This window comes from Squalius cephalus (genome assembly GCF_949319135.1).
Source record: "Squalius cephalus genome assembly, chromosome: 5".
Lineage (NCBI taxonomy): Eukaryota > Metazoa > Chordata > Actinopteri > Cypriniformes > Leuciscidae > Squalius > Squalius cephalus.
Genome location: NC_137126.1, coordinates 4,448,601 through 4,468,464, shown reverse-complemented (window position 1 = coordinate 4,468,464; position 19,864 = coordinate 4,448,601). Strand labels below are relative to the sequence as shown.

The 19,864-nt window shown below is 35.3% G+C and overlaps 3 protein-coding genes across 3 annotated transcripts in view; 1 reads left to right on the top strand and 2 right to left on the bottom strand.

The window, feature by feature from the left end:
• Window positions 1–2,651: 2,651 nt before the first annotated feature.
• On the bottom strand, window positions 2,652–6,391 carry spaw (southpaw; the record flags this gene model as incomplete). The annotated part of the gene is made up of 3 exons (XM_079870738.1): window positions 6,268–6,391; window positions 3,231–4,066; window positions 2,652–2,804 (listed from the first exon to the last, which is right to left on the bottom strand). The coding sequence occupies exons 1-3, from the start codon at window positions 6,374–6,376 to the stop codon at window positions 2,652–2,654; spliced, it is 1,098 nt and encodes a 365-aa protein (XP_079726864.1). The 5' UTR covers window positions 6,377–6,391.
• Window positions 6,392–8,077: 1,686 nt separating this feature from the next.
• On the top strand, window positions 8,078–15,826 carry sftpbb (surfactant protein Bb). Its single transcript, XM_079871528.1, has 10 exons — window positions 8,078–8,291; window positions 8,450–8,508; window positions 10,443–10,517; window positions 10,928–11,044; window positions 11,180–11,317; window positions 12,911–12,991; window positions 13,093–13,276; window positions 14,549–14,682; window positions 14,840–14,917; window positions 15,021–15,826. The coding sequence occupies exons 1-10, from the start codon at window positions 8,240–8,242 to the stop codon at window positions 15,048–15,050; spliced, it is 948 nt and encodes a 315-aa protein (XP_079727654.1). The 5' UTR covers window positions 8,078–8,239; the 3' UTR covers window positions 15,051–15,826.
• Window positions 14,582–19,864, bottom strand: part of usp39 (ubiquitin specific peptidase 39) — a 15,463-nt gene continuing 10,180 nt past the window's right edge. Inside the window, exons 10-13 of the mRNA XM_079871522.1 lie at window positions 18,930–19,072; window positions 18,681–18,816; window positions 18,498–18,584; window positions 14,582–16,722 (exon numbers count right to left, since the gene is read on the bottom strand). Coding sequence (XP_079727648.1) covers window positions 16,669–16,722; window positions 18,498–18,584; window positions 18,681–18,816; window positions 18,930–19,072 — 420 coding nt within the window. The 3' untranslated portion in view covers window positions 14,582–16,668. The remainder of the gene's footprint in view (window positions 16,723–18,497; window positions 18,585–18,680; window positions 18,817–18,929; window positions 19,073–19,864) is intronic.

Here is a 19,864-nt window from a genome sequence, read left to right as displayed (position 1 = left end):
ACACTAGATTGAAATTTTAATTTTTACAGTCTCGAATTATTAAAGGAATCATTTAATATAAGGATGCACTCATAAAAAATGCATGTCTTCCATCAAAAAAAATTAATATTTTTTTATTAATCGTCCATTTTACAGATGGATTATTAAAGGATTTTTTTTATTATTATTTTATTTTTATGTTGCTTGGACTCGCTGCATGGTAAAATAACTTCCCAACCATGCAGTAAAAGTCTAGATGTCAACGAGATCTTTGTTCATATTCTATGTGCTTGTGTTTCCCCATAAATTCCCATTTATATGCTTTGGGTTTTTCAGCCAACTTGACTAGAGTTTCTAGGTAATAAAACAAATCCAGCCAGTGTGCTGGCCTTTAGTGGATCCTCCTCCCTCCCTCGAGTCCCTCATGAACGAACCCAAAGCGCACAGATCAGACGGGCCGGTCCGTTCCAGTATGGCAGCAAGGATTCGCCAGGTTAGAAATGCAGTTTGATGTCCAAGCAATGGTTTGAAACAACCTCTTGCAAAAAAATGTGAACTGCTGCAAAACGAGAGAATATTTATACTCCTATTTACTACAGAATGATTTGAAATCAATATAAACGCAATAGCATATTACTTATGAAAAGGAATGCAAAATGCACACTTGCACAGAAAAGATGTTTTTAATACATCTTTTAATACATATATATATATATATAATTATATTTAATTAGAATGCTTTGCACTTGCAAATGGGAATTTATGACCTGCTATTTGGGAATATGGGAATACTTTAATGTCATGGATGTACTTATAGCATCTTAGCAAACAAGACTTCAGGGGGTTGCCTGTGGGAATATAGAAGCATTGTGCTTCGTTCATTTTATTTATGTATTTATTTTTATTGCTACTATAGGTCTTTGAATCAGACAAGGTTTTAAATGTCTATATAAATATATAGAAATATTCAACCCTGTACACCAGCTGAAGATACATTTACAGAATTAATAAAGAAATAAAAACTGGCGTTGTGTGATCATCCTTTATTTTATTTTATTTTTTTAACTTACTGTCCTCTTGTACAATAGTTATTGCTTTAAAGGAAGAAAACTAGAGTATTAAACTTGGCTAAAAGCTTACTGAGATTTTTCTGACCAAAAAAAAAAAAAAAAAAAAATCTTTTTTTTTTGACTTTTTGTCATTTTTTGTATATATATATTTTTTTTATAATTTCTAGTTATCTGTAGTTATTATGTTTAATATGTGAATTGAAATCAGTTGTGTACCATTGTGTTTGTTTTACTTTAAATCATTCTTGTGCCCCTGATTTCTTGCATATGAAAACCTATTAAGAGGATAAAAAACAATAAAACCTCACAATGCATATTACAATAGTATAATGTAATGCCAAATGCTTGACTTCCCTTGGTTGTGATTAAATATAATCCCGAAGCCCTTTGACAGTAATAGTAAGCATGTTACAGACTCACGCCTAACGTCAGCTTTATTGTTCAGCAAGTTTTCAGACCACCCAACTCTCATGATGACATCTACACACACCGTGACGATCCAGACACCTCTACACACCACCCGTCCTTCACACACTTTTGCTTCTCAACACCTTTTAGTGCACTTATTCTCCCAGCCCCCATCCTGCGAGGGTTTGGGGTGCTTCCATTAGACAAAAGGACCCAGACAATGTTTGTGTAGAATTTCTAGAAAACTTTATCAAGCCTGCTGATAAGATGGTAAAAAACACATTTCACATTTAATTTCACATCACATTTTATCACATTTTTCTTAAACGTAATACACCCGTATGTACATGAAGTAAAAAATATACACTCGCTTAAAAAATTCAAAATATTTACAAGTGTTTCTTTTAAATATTAAATATTTCCATACTTTTGACAATATTTCAGCGGTTCTCATTTGAAATTCTCCAAAAACATGTGCTTTAGTTCAGGAACAGAATTATGGAATGTTTTTGTTCACTCTTAGGAAAAAAGTTTCATTTGGGTTCTAAATAGAACTCTAGGGTTCCGGACTCAAATTTTAAAGAACGCTTTAAGCCAAAAATGTTCTATATAAGGAGAAATGTCGACCTTTTGCGTACTTTCATGTTTAACAGGTTATTTACATTTTTGTAGTCATAAAGTATGTTTACGAGCTATTTACTTAATAATTTTTTCAAATGTATTAAAACAAAATGAATTAATTGAAAATAAATGATCCGATGATGTGAACCCCTTTTAGGTCCTATAGAACCTTTTTTGTAAGAGTGTATATATGTGACCCTGGACCACAAAACCAGTCACATGTCGCACAGGTCAAAATTATAGATTTTTCTTTTATGCCAAAAATCCTTAGGATATTAAGTAAAGATCATGTTCCATGAAGATATTTTGTAAATTTCCTACCATAAATATATAAAACATGTATTTTTGTGAGTGAATGCAGCACAATCGCCAACATAAATGCACAACTTTAAAGGAGATTTTCTCAATGTTTCAATTTTTTTGAACCCTCAGATTCCAGATTTTCAAATAGTTGTATCTCGGACAAATATTTCAAAAAATTGACCCATGTGACTGGTTTTGTGGTCCAGGGTCACATATTCTGAATATTTTACATGATCAGCCCTCTGAAAGTGCATCATCAGGCTTCAGTCTTCAGTGACAGCCGCACTCCTCCACGATCATGTCCTCGTGATGCCGCATGACCACACCGTCTCCTTCATAGTACAGCATGGAGAGCGAGCTGAGGCGCGTGGGCACGCAGGACGGGCAGCTCACGCGCTCCGGCTGGAAAAGCTTCAGCAAGCTCTGGAGAGAGAGAACGCAGAACGTGAGTTATAACCCAATCACTGTCCCTTATAAAGCTTTTCATTCCAGAGCGTTTGACGTGTCGTTGGACCGGGTCATATTTCACCCCACAAAAAATTCCATTAAGATATGTTATGTCTTTCATCTCAGAATTGATTCTTTACTTGATAGTTTACTATAACCATAGGACAAAAAATCATCCTGTAAGCTTGTTTTTATTAAAATCAGCATCAAATTACAGGCATTACAACAAATACTACTATGATGAATTAGTTACTTTAATATTTAGATCATTTTCTTTCTTTTTTTGCAATATTTAATAACTTTAAAGTTATTTGCAATAACTTTAATATTTAGATCATTTTCCTTCTGAATTTTGTCGTTAAATGACACTGACATTGACCTGACCACTGTTCAGTATCTCACCTGCATATATGCGTGGTTGGTTGGGTTGAAAGACTCATCCAGTGGACTTGGACATTGGCCTTCGCATCGGTATGCGTTATAGCGCTTCGGGTGCACGATCCACTCATCCCATCCAATTTGATCGAAATCCACCCACATGTCGACTCGCCGGCAAAGTTCTCCTTGATGTTGCTCTATTCCCGTGGCGTTTCTGTCGTCCGTCTGGATGCGCATCCTCTCGACCCGGTTCCTCTTGTGTCGACGGCCTTGAGCTGCGTCTGGAGCCCGGCTCAGGATGACATGTCTGGAGTGAGCAACTGTGTTCATCAAGCTGGAGGCCCGTTGGCCACTGTGGGAAAACTTGTTTTTGTAGAAAACTACAATCATAACTCGTTCTGCTGTGGGATGCTGAATTTTTCGTCGCCAACTCTTCGTAACCGGTTCAATTAAGCCTTCCCCGCTTCCAGTGTCCTCACTCTTTGTAACCGGCTCTGTTAAGTCTCCGCCGCTTCCAGTGTCCTCTCCATCGTCTGGTGTCGGGATGTTCTCGGGAGTCTCCGTCCCCTGACTCAGCCAGTGTTGGAGCAGCTCTGTGACGTTGAAAACCCTCCAGGTTGATGCTGGAGAGCCGGGCACCGACTTGATGCTGCCCAGAAAAAGTCTCTTAGTGCGACAAAACACTGAGTCTGACTCGCAGTCCCGTTTACGCGAGTGGAAGATGTCCACCATGACGCGTCTGGATGCAGAAAACGCTGGGAGGCGGATGCGGAGCTCCGAAAGATGAATGTCGTCACTCGATGTCGAGAGGGAAGACATGTCAAAAGTGACGCTCCATCGCTCACCAGTTTGATGACAGTCTGGAAAATAAAGAAAATGGTCGTGTCACCTCTTGCAATTAGCTACTAGTGAATAAATAGAAAAGAAAATAAGACACACGATTAAGCTATAGTATGTAAATATTAAGTCAAAAATACAATATTAACATTAAATGATAAAAGAATCAGTTTCACTTTATTTCGATGGTCCACTTTACAAATAACTGCTACCTTTACAACTACATGTCAAATAACTCTCGTTAGAGTATTAGTATAGGCTACTGTAGTAGAGTTAGAGTTAACAACTTGCAAAGTTAGCTACTAGTCAGTAGAATGTCTGTTGAGGAGCATCACAATAAAGAGTTAGCAGATATTAAACAGACAGTCTAGTAATACTCTACTGAGAGTTAGTTGACATGTAGTTGCATAAAGTGGATCATTGAAATAAAGTGTTACCAAATTATCTTCCCTTTTCCCAATTACAAATTGAAGATCCATAATATTTGAGGTTGTGTTGTATGGCCATTATATTGTTAAGAGTTTCTCCTTAAAATGTAATAGGGTTTCATTTTGGTGCACAAGCATTAAGGATTCTTGCAGCGACTCAGTTTCTAATAAGTTGTTGTAACACTGAAATAGATCGGAACGCGACGCAACTACAAGAACGCGTCATGCGTGAACGCGCCCTAAAGTCAGGGTGAAGTAAAATTTAAAATAAAAAAAATAGAATAAATTATATTATGTATAAATTATCAATTATAAGCAAACGAAGCCTAAATGTAGAATGTCTAAATAACCACGCACATATTACTACCATTTCTCAACAGCGTTATTCATATTTCTTTTACGCTTCACATTATTTTCGGTGATTAGGCCTATTTTTAAAAATAAACTTGAAATTGGTTATAATGAAGTGGGTGGACTGTTTTCAACAGGTTTCGTGAGATCCCCTCAGGTTCTGTCAGAGCCAAATGTCAGCGCTGTCAGGATGGAGGAGCTGCTTGACAGGAGATGTGTATTGAACCTCGCGCTAACAGACGTCTGAAGAGCTAATACACACACCCGTGTACATAAAACAGCCAGCTCTTTAAAGTCGAATAAGCATTGTGACACTACTGAGTTGTAAAATCTGAGGGTCAGATAGCAGATAATGAGCCCACAAGTTCCCCAGATGCGGGACTTTAGGCTACTCTTCTTTCAAACGCGTTGAATATACATCCATCAAGACTTTATCAACGTGTTGTTAACACCAAAAAAATGTCTTGCTAAAATGTTATGCAGTAGTCAAATTGTTTTAAAAAAAAAAAGCATTTAATTAAAAAGGCATTTTATATTGTATAGTTATGTGCTGAATCTATGTAGCATAGCCTACTTATTATAGTTAATACAATAACTGGGTATATGTATTAATATAGGTATTAATACTCGGTATTAATGCAGAACCTACCCCTAAACTTAACCTTAACTCATGACCTTTTATTATACCCAGCACTTTCTTAAGATGCATAGGCCTACACTTACAAATGCACATACTATAAAATAAAGTGCAACTACTTTGATATAAACTACAGTATGGTCCTGATGGTGAATGATTAGTCATGTCATGTACCATTAGCATGGCACTTTAAGGTATAACCTATTTCCAAGAGTGTAGTTGCCACACGCCACATGGATTGTGGTACCATTTTGGTTGGTGGTTACACTTTATTTTGCAGTGTCCTTGTTACACATGTAATTACTGTAGTAATAACTATAAATTATGCATAAGTACATGCAACTAACCTTAAACCAAACCCCAATCCGGTTACACTTTATTTTAAGGTGTCATTGTGTAATTATATATTTAAGTACTGAGTAATATTAGCAACTATATGCACTTACTATAGGGTTAGGGTAGATTAGGGTTTGGTTGAGGGTTAGTTGCATGTAATTATGCATAATTTACTGTTGTTACAATGGTAAGCATGTAACATATGTAACAAGGACACTGTAAAATAAAGTGTTACCAAATAAAGTGTAACCTTTTATTTTACAGTGCTGTTCCCCATGTACATATTATGATAGTAGGCTAATTCAAACAACTGGGTCACTAACCCTGAACCTACCCTAAACCTTAACCAGTGTAGTTACCTTATATTACCTGTACACTGTAAGTGCACGTACTGTAAAGTAAAGTGCAACTGATTTGATTTAATTTTGCATACAGAATAAGTAAAGGAGGTTAAAGCAAGTGCATGTTTTACCTTGAGCGATCAAGCTGAGGATGAAGTCAGCCTGCTGGACAGTGGTGTTGTGGACACTGGCTGGAGAAGGGCTCGTGCTCCCGCTGAAGTCTCTGTATAACTGCATCATGTACAGCGGGTACCTCGGGTACATCTGGAGACTGTAGTCAGAATATGACCCTGCGAAAGCTCTGTGATGTCCTCTCTGACTATCGATCTGGACGCAGTCCACGTGTATCAGAGAAACCACCAAAGTGGCGAACAATAAGATCGGCATTGCGAATCAATGAAGTTTTCAGCTGCGACTCTTTCTCTGCGCGCCTGTGGTCCGAGTGATCGGGGTGTCCAGGCTTCGGACAGCGCTTTTAAAGCGCACAGCTGGCCCCTGATGACCCCTGTCATCCTGTAGTGTCCAGGAATCCCTGTGATCCATGAGGCACATCAGAGGAGAGCAGAGCTGTCAAGTTCACTGCTTCTGGAAACTGTGCAGGCTTTAAATGCGCGAGGCGTGAGAGTCTCGCGCTCGAATGTGCTCGCGACATCCTTTGATTCCGGCCCACCCAAAGGTGAAGCGCCGCGTTTATTCAACATTTGTTTTTATATGAATGCACAAGGCAACATTCAAATACGAATGCTTATTTTAAGGCCATTGCAATATGATTTTATAGTAAATTTGGTATTTATTTATATTTTAAATATGTTTCGTCAGGTACTGGGACCCAGGAATAGACATTTGTCGTCTGTAGTGCATTATATGTTAGTGAATTTCTCTGACATCACATGTCAAAGTTTTAACTCTGGATGTCCTGTAAAAAGCACATATAGGGCTTTCCACAGACACCAGATGTTTGGAGGTTTCACCATGACAACAACTTCTCTTTGGTCTTTAAAAATGACTGAAATTAATTTAGTGATCAAATTTAGCACTCTTGTGGAAATATGATATTTTACAATTGTCATTTAAATCTGACAAATTTCACAAATAAATCAACATCTCAGGAAAATGTTATGGGTTTTCTAATCAAAGTATGACTTTTAGAGACACCTGGACTTCAATCATGTTTATAAATATGGAAAGAAATTACTTTATATGTCAATATTCCTATGCAATATTAAATAATATTATGAATATGTTGCTAATTATTACTCCCATTATTACAGTTCTTTTTTCATTACATATTGCCCCAAGAACACATTAATATGCAAATCAGATACAGTGTATAGATCCATTGTATAGAATGGGACTACACATTTATGGCCATTTTACCCACATATTACATAAAGGAAAATGGTATATCAATTCATTTCATTATAGATTTCATAACATAGTTGAGAATCATTTAAAAAAAATCCTGAAACCTAAAAATGTATTGGTGAATGAAATAAATGTCATTTCAAAATGTTCAATTTTTAAAAACAATTATTGAGTCCTGGTTTCCACTACATAACATGAATAAAATATATGTTTTTCATTTGTTTCTTATGCTCTAGTCTAAACAATGTAATGACATGAAAAAATACTAAATAAAAAATAAATAATTCAGTGTCTCAGGAGGATATGATAATAATAGGGTGTTTTAGATTTTATTTATATCCATCAGCCCATTTGTGTATGTTTGGTAAGTGTTTGAAAGGAGATATATAGGGCTTATAAATATGACATAAATAATCTTTTTTTACAACATATAGCCTTAAACATTCACACAAAATGTAACCAAATGTAGTATTTAGGGTCGTTTGAAGCTTTGGAAAAAATATTTAAATGGCTTTAAATTCAATTTAATTTCATGACACATATTAATGCATGTTCCATTAAAAGCCTCTCACTATTGCAGTTCATAGGCTCCTTTTAGCGAATCAGGCAGACAGTCACGATCTGGTGCTTTTACTTCCTCATCAAAATACAATAAAACGTTTGGGTTAACCAGTTGCACACAGACGACATCGGGTTTATGAAACAGCACATCTCAATCCTGAGACCGATTCAAACATCATGCAGTTCGCCATCGTCTCTTTCTTTCTCTTCACTTCTACCCTGTCCTCAGGTAGGAGAGTTGAAATATTACCTAAAGATGGCTATGTGATTTTGTGCTTTTTTAATACAGTTGAATTAAAAAAGCTTGCAGGCGATTTCCTGGTAGCCTATCTCTAAGTCAATTCCATATTAGCTAGAAATACTTTACATGCTCTGGTTTCTCTATAGGACGGGCAAGAAATGTAGACCTTCGGCCCACAGAACCACGAACATCCAGCCTTTCCACGGTGAGTCGCGAGTGCTTGAATATGACCACTTGCATTTACAGTAGCAACAGTGCAGATGAAAACTATCCCTTTACATAGCCTACATTTTCATTTATGTCATAAACTACAGGCATGCCAGCATACACCTAGTTAATCTTTACATTGGCTATATTAAAGGCTACTTCAGAAGGGAATCACAGATGCTTTTATAGGGATAGTTCACCCAAAAATGTGAAAAGTCAATGGGTCTATCATTTGAGGGTGAGTAAATGATGAACTATCCCTTTAACAATTCAAGAACTCGTTGAATTCTCAGTATTGCCTCAAGACACACTATAGCAGACATTAACTTCTGAAGACCATTTTTTCCTCTCGTGTCAAACACTGCAACAGCGCAGCAACATGTGAAGAGATTACTCGTTTACTGTTTCTTCCATTTGGCTGGAAATGAAACTTGCGCACAGGAACTAGACTAGGGCGTATACACAATCAACTGAATTGACAAACTATTTCTTTCTAGATTTATCAAAGGTCTAATTTAATTCTCCAATTTAACCACTGTATATATATATATATTTATATATGTAAATATTAGTTTTTTGTCCATATCACCTACAAGTTGCTTCCACCTTATTTATTATTCGCAAGTTTTCTAACTTTTCTTATTGCTATTGCACTGAAGGCCTTGCACTGTCACAAGCTGTGTTGGGGAAAGTTACTTTAAAAAGTAATGTGTTACAATATTGTGTTACTTAGTTACTTTTTATTGAAAGTAATGTTATAGTTGAACAATTCTGAATATTTATCCTAATTTTATTGTATGCAAATACAATGACAATAAAGGCTTTCAATAATATTGCGTTAGTTCCTTTTAATCGAAAGTAATGTGTTACAATATTGCGTTAATATTGTAACATTACTTTCAATAAAAAACACAATATTGTAACATTACTTTCAATACAAAGTAACTAGCACAATATTGTAACACATTACTTGTCATAAAACTGTGTCAGTTACTTTTTATTGAAAGTAATGTTATAGTTGAACAATTATGAATAGTTATCCTAATTTCATTGTATGCAAAATTGCAAATACAATGACAATAAAGGCTTTCAATAAAATTGCGTTAGTTCCTTTTAATTGAAAGTAATGTTACAATATTGCATTACTTAGTTTTATGACAAGTAATGTGTTACAATATTGTGTTAGTTACTTTTTATTGAAAGTAATGTTACAATATTGTGTTTTTTATTGAAAGTAATGTTACAATATTGTGTTAGTTCATTTTTATTGAAAGTAATGTTACAATATTGCGTTGCTTAGTTACTTTTATTGAAAGTAATGTTATAGTTGAACTATTATGAATAGTTATCCTAATTTCATTGTATGCAAATACAATGACAATAAAGGCTTTCAATAATATTGCATTAGTTCCTTTTAATTGAAAGTAATGTGTTCCAAGATTGCGTAACTTTTCTCACCAGGGCTGGGCTTATTTGGGCAAATGTCAGGTCTTCTGTAATTCTTGGTCAGGTTCTGCTCCATTTGGACCATTAGTAGACAGATTCTCATTTGTCACTGTCTTATACTAATCTGTATAAGGTTTCAGGAAATTGCTACCCTTCAAATAATAAAAGATCATATCAATATATAAAATCTGACTGTGATCCTTAAAACAAGATTTGAGAATATGGTAATTTTTACACTTCCTTCTTTCTATTAAAGATAGATTCGTTCTTTGACCCGTCCAACCCTAGAAAAGAGGTTGTGAGAGTTTGTGGTTTTGTGTTAGAAACTGCAACACATGGTATGCACTAATCTTTCTCGTATTTTACCACGCAGACTAATAAACAAAGCACTGAAATGCACCAAATTGAAATGTGTTTAAAGGTTTTATGCATATAACATCAAATCAGTTTAGAATATAACCTTATACCACTGTCATCATCCTGTAGATGAACAACATGTGCAGCGATTGCAACAAGATCGTACAGTTGTTGACGGACATGCTCTCCAGTCAAGACACTCAGGTGATATTGTGTGTGATGTGTACTATTACTGAAACATTTAACGCAACACTTTCGGTAAATCAATGTTTAAAACTGTAATTTTATTCCAGTGTTTGCATGCTTATTTTCTTAATGCAAGACCTGGTAATTTCCTTCTGTTCAACACAATCTCATGCCAATAATTCACACCAGTTTATATGATGTCCTTCATGCTTTCACACAATCTGCTTACGCCACAGTCGTCATACTTGTAGAGAAGTGAAATTTCCAGCTGCATTATTTTCAGTCTTTCTTATGCCAGCCGAGTGATGTAGTTTCTGTTTCTGTAATAAGTTGCTTTTGAATAGAGGCTTCAACTAAATTACATGATCTTTATTATGAATGATTTGGAGTTGGTAATATATTGATCTTAAATTGTTCCCTCTTCACAGCATCTTATTGAAAACGCTTTGGACAAGTTTTGTTCTGAACACCCCGTCATCCCGCTGTGTATGGATGGAGCAAGGACATATGTGCATTTGGTCATCAAATATTTCAGTGCATTTGCAGTGAGTTCATTCCAATTTGACTTTATCTGACTTTCTTAAATCTAAATCCTTAAAATATATAAACATGAGCAATATCTTCCTTACATGAATAATACCATAGCACTGAAAACCAGATGTTTTTAACCCTTGTCGCAGAATCAAAATGGTGACATATGCTCAATGTTGGGACTGTGTGGCGTCCAGTCTGAGAGAGAAGCGCCGGCAGAGCTCATGGTTGGCCTGAATGAACATGGTTTACTCTATGCAAAACCCTCAAGAGGAACTAGTCAAGAGGTACGTGTTAGACAGGTCAAAGTTTACACAGTTTTAGACTTGAAAAACTCATCACTCAGACCATCTGAATCATTGCTTTCCAATGAAGGCTGTAAAAAAATGGATTGATTTAAGCGGGGGGAAAAAATTCTCCAAAAGTAGTTTTTTTCTCTCTATCCCTCATCAAATGGGAGTTTTTAATCCTTGCACACTTGGGGACTAAAGATAACAATTATTATGGCATGACTTTCAATTAACTTTGATGAAACTTCTCAGGAGTGGACGAGATTACTAAAATCTTAGTCATCAATGATATTATAAATATAGCAGTGAACATCATCTTATCATAATTTTAGCTGAAATTTGTCACTGCAGCAAAATGTTATGAATTGAAACCAACACCATACAGATTTTACAATCCTCAATATCACCACAAAACAAACGACTAACTTAAATCTCCAACTTTACATACAAACATTTAGTATACCCACATAAAGCAATATTTGAGAGTCACATGCATTACATATTCAAATGTATCTTTTTTGATGTAACGAGTAAAGTTTGTAAAAACTAGTCAAAAACGCATTACTTTAGAAATTTACACATTCATATTTGAGTTACTGTTTTTACAAAGTAATGCACATTACTTTTCAGTTTAATTCATTTGCTTAAACATTTTTCTTAACTCTTTCCCCGCCATTGACAGAATTTTTACGAAATCCATGTTTTCACTGTTATATGGTAGTGGGCGCTATTACACATCTTCTGAAAGAGTAATGAATCTCGGGATCAAAACACAGGCGAAAAAAAGCAGAAAAAAGCGATAAACGCATTGCTTATGCATGTTGTAGTCTAAAACTGATTTTCTCAGCTTGTTGTTCAAAATGTTGCATTTTTATGAAACTTACCCACATTTAAGTCTTGTTAAAAAAATAAATGCATGAAACTAGAAGAGAAAAAAAAAAAATATATATATTCATGCAGAAAAATATTCTGAGGGCCTTAAGTTTTGTGAAAAGTGCTTAGGATATACAGTAATAATATTCTAAACGTGTTTTTAAAAGACAATAAAGATGTCTTTTAGTATGTTGCTGAATGCATTACTGCATTAAAAGCATGCACACACACACACAAAAACACCTGTAAGGCCTGAAGGAGAGCCAGCCTCAACCAGGTGAGGAAAAGTCATGGAAAAAGCATAAAAATGCATTACTCGCCACAAAAAGTAACTGTTCCTTTTGCTTGTAACACAATATTGTTACACATTACTTTTAAAAGTAACTTTCCCAACACTGATATTTACTATATAGCAAATCTCATCTGGTTAATCCTTTATATCATCGCTAACTGTAAACTATCCTATCGCCTAGCTCTAATCTGCTCAATGTGGACTATAAGGCATTTAGGTATTATAAACTATAACATTATGAATTTCTGCAAAGCTGTTGTGAAAAGTGCTATGCACTATTTTGGTTTTATTGGGAAACAAAATTCGTGATACATTCAAGTATCTTTAAATTTGAAAAGAAAAGGTTTGAGACATGCTACTAGTCTGAGTAGTTCTAGCCATAAAACACATTTAATAAAGCTCACATGTTCTACTTTGTTTCTTAGGTTCATGACAATCCCCTCTGCACCTTCTGTCTGTTCTTCATAAAGACACTTGAGAGCATGTTGCCAGTAAAGAGAACTGCAGTAAGATATTTTTTTTACTTGTTAATATGTTCATATTTTAATTAGCACCTGCGTGTTAAACGCTCCTGGGTTATTTTTCCATTTGTTCCGTCTTGTTTTAGGAGATTATAGAGAACCTTCTGGAGAAAATCTGTGATCATTTGCCTGAGCATTATAAGGAAATGTGTGACACCTTCATAGAAACGTATGGAAAGAAGCTGATCGATCTCCTGTTGTCCTCTCTCCCTCCACACACCATCTGTGCAGCTCTGGGTGTGTGTCTCTTCCCGGAGACTCCCATGACATGTGAGTAGTGTGAGTGCCATCAGTGCCACAAACTCACGGGAAACTGCTTTACGTTTTGGAGAATTGGTGGCTCGTGAGATTGGGTTGATCAGTGACCACAGTCTTTTCACGTAGAATAGTTTCTGTGGAAATCAGTAAGAGACTGAAAGTTTAAAAAATATAACCCAATCTTAATCTTAATTTTAGATATATATTCCCCTTTTAAAATTTTGTTCACTACCTAGTGGACCTTTGTTTTTGAGCACATGCGCTCTTGTGGTGACGTTTTCACACGAATTTCTAATTTCATTCAATCTGTCAATGAACCAAATAAAAATCGCATTGTACAAATTAATAGGAAACGCCACTTGGTAAAATAATCTCATGAGATCGGTTCATCAGTCTATCATATAGACTCGTAGCTTTCAAACTGTGGCAATGTGTTGACAAATATTTGAGCAATCTGTCAAAAACTTGTTTAAAACTAAACATTTGATTGTCATTTATTAGGCATATAACAAACTGAAACAACTTAATAGTCTTTATTGACACATAATAACCAAATAACATAATATTTTGTATGGCGTTCTTTGGACAGTCTCTGTTGTTATTGACTTCCAAATAGTTTCTGGTTGTTCCCAAATACTTTTTGATTGAACTTTGGTGCGATCTATCTTTGAATCCACCAAATCCCCAATTTGTTCAATGGGATTCAAGTCCGGACTATGACTTGGCCAACTGTGACGAACGAGCTCACACATACTGGTGGATTAACCATTACAGAAACATGGTTATAACCAATACTGTTAGTTTAGGGCAGCTGTGGCTCAAACCTTACGTTGAGTGGAGGTCTAATAAATACTTTATGTATATATTTATATATATACGCACTACCTAGTGGACCTTTGTTTTTGAGGCAAATCACTCGCAAATGCGCTGTTGTGGTGGCTCATCAAATGAGATGTCATTCGTACTTTTTCATAACAATCTGAATATTCCCTGAATATGAATCACATCATACAAATCAAAACCAACACCTCATAAAATAGTTGCTTCTCAAGAACGGGTTGATCACTCATCACATCGAATAGTAGCCTGACCTAAGTTTACTTATATCTTTTTTTTGTTTTTTTTTGTGAGTAGGTGGTACTTAATGTTCAGATTTTCTGACACAGATCTTGCCATTTGAGAACCACTGACTTCAGTTTCTCAGACCAGAACTGATTGAAGAATCATTTATGTTTGTAAATGACTATGATCATGCTTTATATGAATTATGCACATCCTCTCCAGTGTCCACAGACTGCGATTCCTGTAAGATACTGGCGGTCCTCTCCCGGTTTCATCTGGGTCACAACACAACTGAGATCCAGACCTCTGACCTGCTCCAGAAGATCTGCCACCTCCACCCTAATGCTATTCCTCAAGTAATGATCACACGCACAATACATCATAACAAACCTTGGACAAAATCTGTGTAAAATAGTGACGTACACACTCAAAGACTATCTGACAGTGACGTACAACGACGACACGTGTTACAGAAAAAGCAGTAGACTGACTGTATTGTTTCTCCTGTTCTAGTGTGAAGGGTTTGTGAAGCTTCATGGCCACAGGCTCCTGAAGAGCGATGGGAAACAACCATCCATCAGCGAGTGTCAGGTAAGAACTGCTCAACTTTACCAATATCTTTGGGGATGTTGAACGGCCTGGAGAGATTCTGACATTAACTAACTCTTTTTTTGTGTGTGTGTTTTGTCAACAGGAAGATTACCTTTGCAGAGGACACAAGTGAAAGTGATCAATCGAATAAGATTTCAATCAGAAAAGCAAAAGAAATTGTGTTTACTTGACCAAGCTTTTTGTATCCACTTCCTTTAGACACAAAATGAAGGGAAATTTGAGAAATTACCTTTATTTACCAAACAGTTTTTAATATAACCTTTCTTAATGACTGCCAATCATTTATGTGTTGTGTCTGTAGTTCCATAATCCAAACCACGCTGGGTAGACATGTAATAACAAACTAGTGAACTTAGCCTATAGGAAATCTTATAGCATGCATTGTGTGTAACATTATATGATGCCTTTGCATCCTCATTTTTGTGTTGAGAAGATGCAAGAAATAAACTCATTTGTATTTCAAGGCATTGTAAGCAGTTAATTCAGGGAAAAGCGCTTTAGGCAATTTAAAATAATGAACTTTTAACAGTGACAATTCAAAATAAGTCCTTTTACAATTATCTTCACGAAAAATCTGTCAAAAAACAAACTGCCTTTGGATTTGTCTTCTTGTTTGTGGTAATTCTGTATAATAACACTACGTATCCTATTATTAATTTCACCAACAAACACATAAGCATTTATTTCATTTAAATTTAGAGCAACTCTTAAAACAAAAGCAATCTGAAGTGTGAGGGTTTTGGTCTAGCTGCTTATTCACAATACTTGTTTTCTAAAGAGCCGAATGAGATGCAGTCTATAGTCTTGAAAACTTTAATAAAAGGTCTCATACTACAAACTGCCAAACTGTATAGACAAAGGAACACAAACAATAAAACTGAAATCATTAAAAAAAAAAATTAAAAAAAAAAATCACCATAGGAACAGAAATGTGTTACGTTCACCTTACAGATTTCTTAGCATCATTATATGAAATGAAACCTCAGGATTTAAAGGGATAGTTCGTTCAAAAATTAAAATACTCATTCACTCATCCTCTTTCCATCCCCGATGTACATGACTTTCTTCAGATACACACAAAAGGAAGACTTTTAGGGGGAAAAGTCCATCTCTGTTAGTCTATATAACACCATTGATTGGCTGAAGCTTATTTGACGCTTGAAAAACCACACAGCGTTCGTGACAGTGATCCATACAAATCCAGTGGATGAATCGATGTCTTCTGAAGCCAAACGGTAGGTGTGTGTAAGAGAAATACTAATAGATTTAACTTTTTTAATTATAAATCAATGCTGTTTTGTCCCTCTCAAGATATCTTTCCCGTACGACAGTTGACTGGAAGCATTGATTTATAATTAAAGTAAAATCTATTAGTGTTTTTCTCATACACCCATCGTTCGGCTTCAGAAGACATTGATTCATCCACTGGGGTCGTAAGGGTCACTGTCATGATCAAGCTTCAGCCATTCAATGGCATTATATGAACTGACAGATGGATTATTTTCCTAAATATGTGTGTTTATCTGAAGAAAGTCAGTCTTATACATGGGCAATGGCATGAATGTGAGTAAATGAGAGAATTTAGATTTTTGAGTGAGCTATCCCTTTAAGATGAATGTCTTCTCTCATTGTCACGGTCACTCATCTCGTCATTCTTGAAGCCAGGGTTCCAGTGCTGCATTCATGAACACTTCATTTACAACTCGTGTATGCTGCGCTTTTTGGGCATCCTACGCCCCTTTATGGCTGTCTGCTCCATCCTCTTTATCTTGTCTCTTCCAAATCTGCAAAAGAAGAAATATGTGAAATAAGGTTGGGTGGATGAAGTCTCAAAAACATTTACAATGACTCAGAATAGAGATCTGCAAGACACATACATATTTAACATTTTTGATTGCAACGACCACAGTATCCATTATCTTATTTAATGCTAATATATATGATTTAATAATAATAATAATAATAATAATAATACAAATCCACAGAAGTACTAGAGCACTTCCTCAAACATATTTGAAAAGTGAAACTGTGCGTTCTTCATTAGGGGCTTTCGCAGTTCTAGCAACTCAGTTTTAGGAACTAGTCGTCAGGGTGGTTCCCCGAGAACTTTCAGATTCAGATTGTTTTATTTAGTTATATTGCCATGATTCAAAGCTATTTTCATAGCAAAAATTATATTACAAAAATATAAATATCATATAAATACAATAAAAACCAACCAAACAAAAACAGCAAGTCATATTATACAAGATGTTTTAAATTAACATATGATAAAAACAAAAAAATCCAAAACCTTTTCAGGCATAATCTTACTAAATAAGTGAGGGAACTTCATAAAAGAGCAATCTACTTGTATTAAGTCCAGGACCATCTAATAAAATATGTTTAACAGATAGGGGAATCTTACAAAACATGCATAAAGTTGGGTCTTCAACCTTTATCCTCAGAGAACTAATATTGTGACTTATTTTGACGGCGCTGAGAGTGAATGTATAGGCTATAATCTGTGTGTACACTGTTTTTAAATAAATGTCAGGTGCTGTTGTTTTGCATGCGTTCGGCCAATCAGCGCACACTAATGCCACTGGTAGTTCCTATTGTGCTGGGTTAGACCCTACTCTGAAAATAGTTTAGTTTCCCCAAAGGCGTTCCTAGAACTTAAATCGTCCCCAGTTCCTGCAGTGTGAACACGCCAAAATACGGGTACATCCGGAAGCATGTGAAGGTTCCTTCAGTTTGAAAGCCCCTTTTGACAAGGATGTCAGAGTCAACACAACGGATGAAATAACTTCTGCTGACAATAACCAAGTGTCCATTTTTCATCTATGTTGTTGCTATAACAGGAAAGTGAATGTGGACTGTGAATCATGGGTCTTATTGAACACTGAAAATCAAAAGCAAACCAAACAATGTGTATCAAGTTTCTGTCAACAACACAACTATTTTGGGTAACACTTTAATTCGATAGTCCACTTTAGACATTTTACTAACTATAAGTAACTTTCCAACTACATAATAACTAACTCTCAGAGTATTAGTAGACCTTCTGCTTAACATCGGCTAACTCTATTTATTTTGATGTTCCCCAACAGACATTATACTGACTATAAGTAACTTTCCAAGTACATGTCAACTTATTCACCTAATCCAAACCCTACCAGTCTACTAATACTCTAATGTATGGAAGCTTGTTTCCGCCACAAAATAAAACATTTTAAAAGATAATTGCGACTTTTTATCTCACAATTGCGAGCTTACATCTCGCAATTCTGACTTTATTTCTCAGAATTGCGAGATATAAAGTCAGAATTGCGTGAAATAAAGTCGCAATTGCGTGTTATTAAGTCAGAATTGCGAGATATAAAGTCAGAATTGTTATAAAGTCAGAATTCTGACTTTTTTTCTCGAATAGTATATCGGGGCCTTAAAGTGAAAAAGACTATTTAAATGAAGTGTAACCCAGTTTTCATGTAATATCCACTTGATAAAACCTCACACTCAGACGTGTTTTTATCTCCATCAACTTGCGAATGACAAAAGAAAGTAATAAGAAGCAAACCTGTATGTACGCCTCAGAGAGTGTGATCATCTGTGGAAGGATGTCAATCACCTGCAGGTCCTGAAGCTCGTACCACTTCCCTGTGCCCTGTCAAACATTAGAAAGCAGACATATTACACAAAACATCCCAATAACAAAGCTGCTATTGTTTTGAATGGAGTAAAGTGTCGGTGACACACTCACATGATGCAGAACATGAATTCTATAGGAACCCTCAGTGGGTTTTCCATCATGAACAACATTGGCCACCAGGTCATAGGTCGTGAACTTCTCAGTAGCCTGCGCTTCTTCTGTGAGGTACTCGCGCAGATCAACGTTCCTGTTGTGCATGAGTGTTTTCACAAGAACATTTCAAAATACATTTACAGAGAATATAGACAAGTCTAAAAGAGTGTAATGTAAATATATCTGGAGCCGGCGGCGGACACATACGTGATGGGGAAGTTGACGATGGTTGGGTTCTTCTCAATGAAGAAGTTGTTCTTTGTGAATCGTTTGATGCAGAAGATAAGGTATGGGGGAAGTTTGGTGAGCTGGAACTTCTTCAGAAAGTTCTCTTTGTAGGTCTTGTACTCCTGTGACAAAAACGTCAAAAGTTCATTGTATATAATTGGCCGTAAACTAAGTGGCATATTCAATATCAGGCATTTTCTTCACAAAAACATATTGCAGGACTAGTGCTTGAACATTTGTTGATAAAGATATAAATTATATAAAAAGCATAATATTAAAAAAAAAAAAACATTTAAAATGTTATTTAAAATAATAACATTCAACAATAAGGTTTCATCAGTTAACTACTTTAGTTAACATGAACTAAGAATTAATAATTCTACAGCATTAATTCATCTTAGTTCATCATGTTTATTTTAACATTTACTAATACATTATTAAAATCAAAAGTTGTATTTGTTAACATTAGTTAATTCACTGAACTAAAATAAACAAACAATAAACAGCTGAACGTTAAAAGGGATTAATAAATACTGTAACAAATGTATTGCTCATGGTTAGTTCATGCTAGTTAATACATTGCAATAATGTCTCATTTGTTAACATTAGTTAAAGTGTAACCAAAAAATAATAATAAAGCTAAATACCAAATACAAAAATAAAGCTATGTATATTGTATCATTAAAAAGAAATGCATCAGGTGATTTATGTCTGTTGGTTGTTTTCCCATGAAAATATCATTAAAAACATTTTGAAAAATAGCCAAAAGGCTCTTCTGGTGTTATTTTAGCATCAATTATTATAGTATTTATTAATGTTTTGATTTTTAGTTTGATTTTTAGTAATTTATGTGCTTTTTTATCATTTTTATTAGTTTTTTTTAATATTTCTATTTTTTTTTCTTTTTTTTCTTC

Bases quoted from the DNA above. Each gene is read 5' to 3' on its own strand.
- sftpbb (XM_079871528.1), top strand. From the start codon at position 8,240: ATGCAGTTCGCCATCGTCTCTTTCTTTCTCTTCACTTCTACCCTGTCC. The intron at 10,518-10,927 runs GTGATATTGTGT...CCCTCTTCACAG, and splicing joins TCTCCAGTCAAGACACTCAG to CATCTTATTGAAAACGCTTT. The intron at 11,318-12,910 runs GTACGTGTTAGA...TTTGTTTCTTAG, and splicing joins CAAGAGGAACTAGTCAAGAG to GTTCATGACAATCCCCTCTG.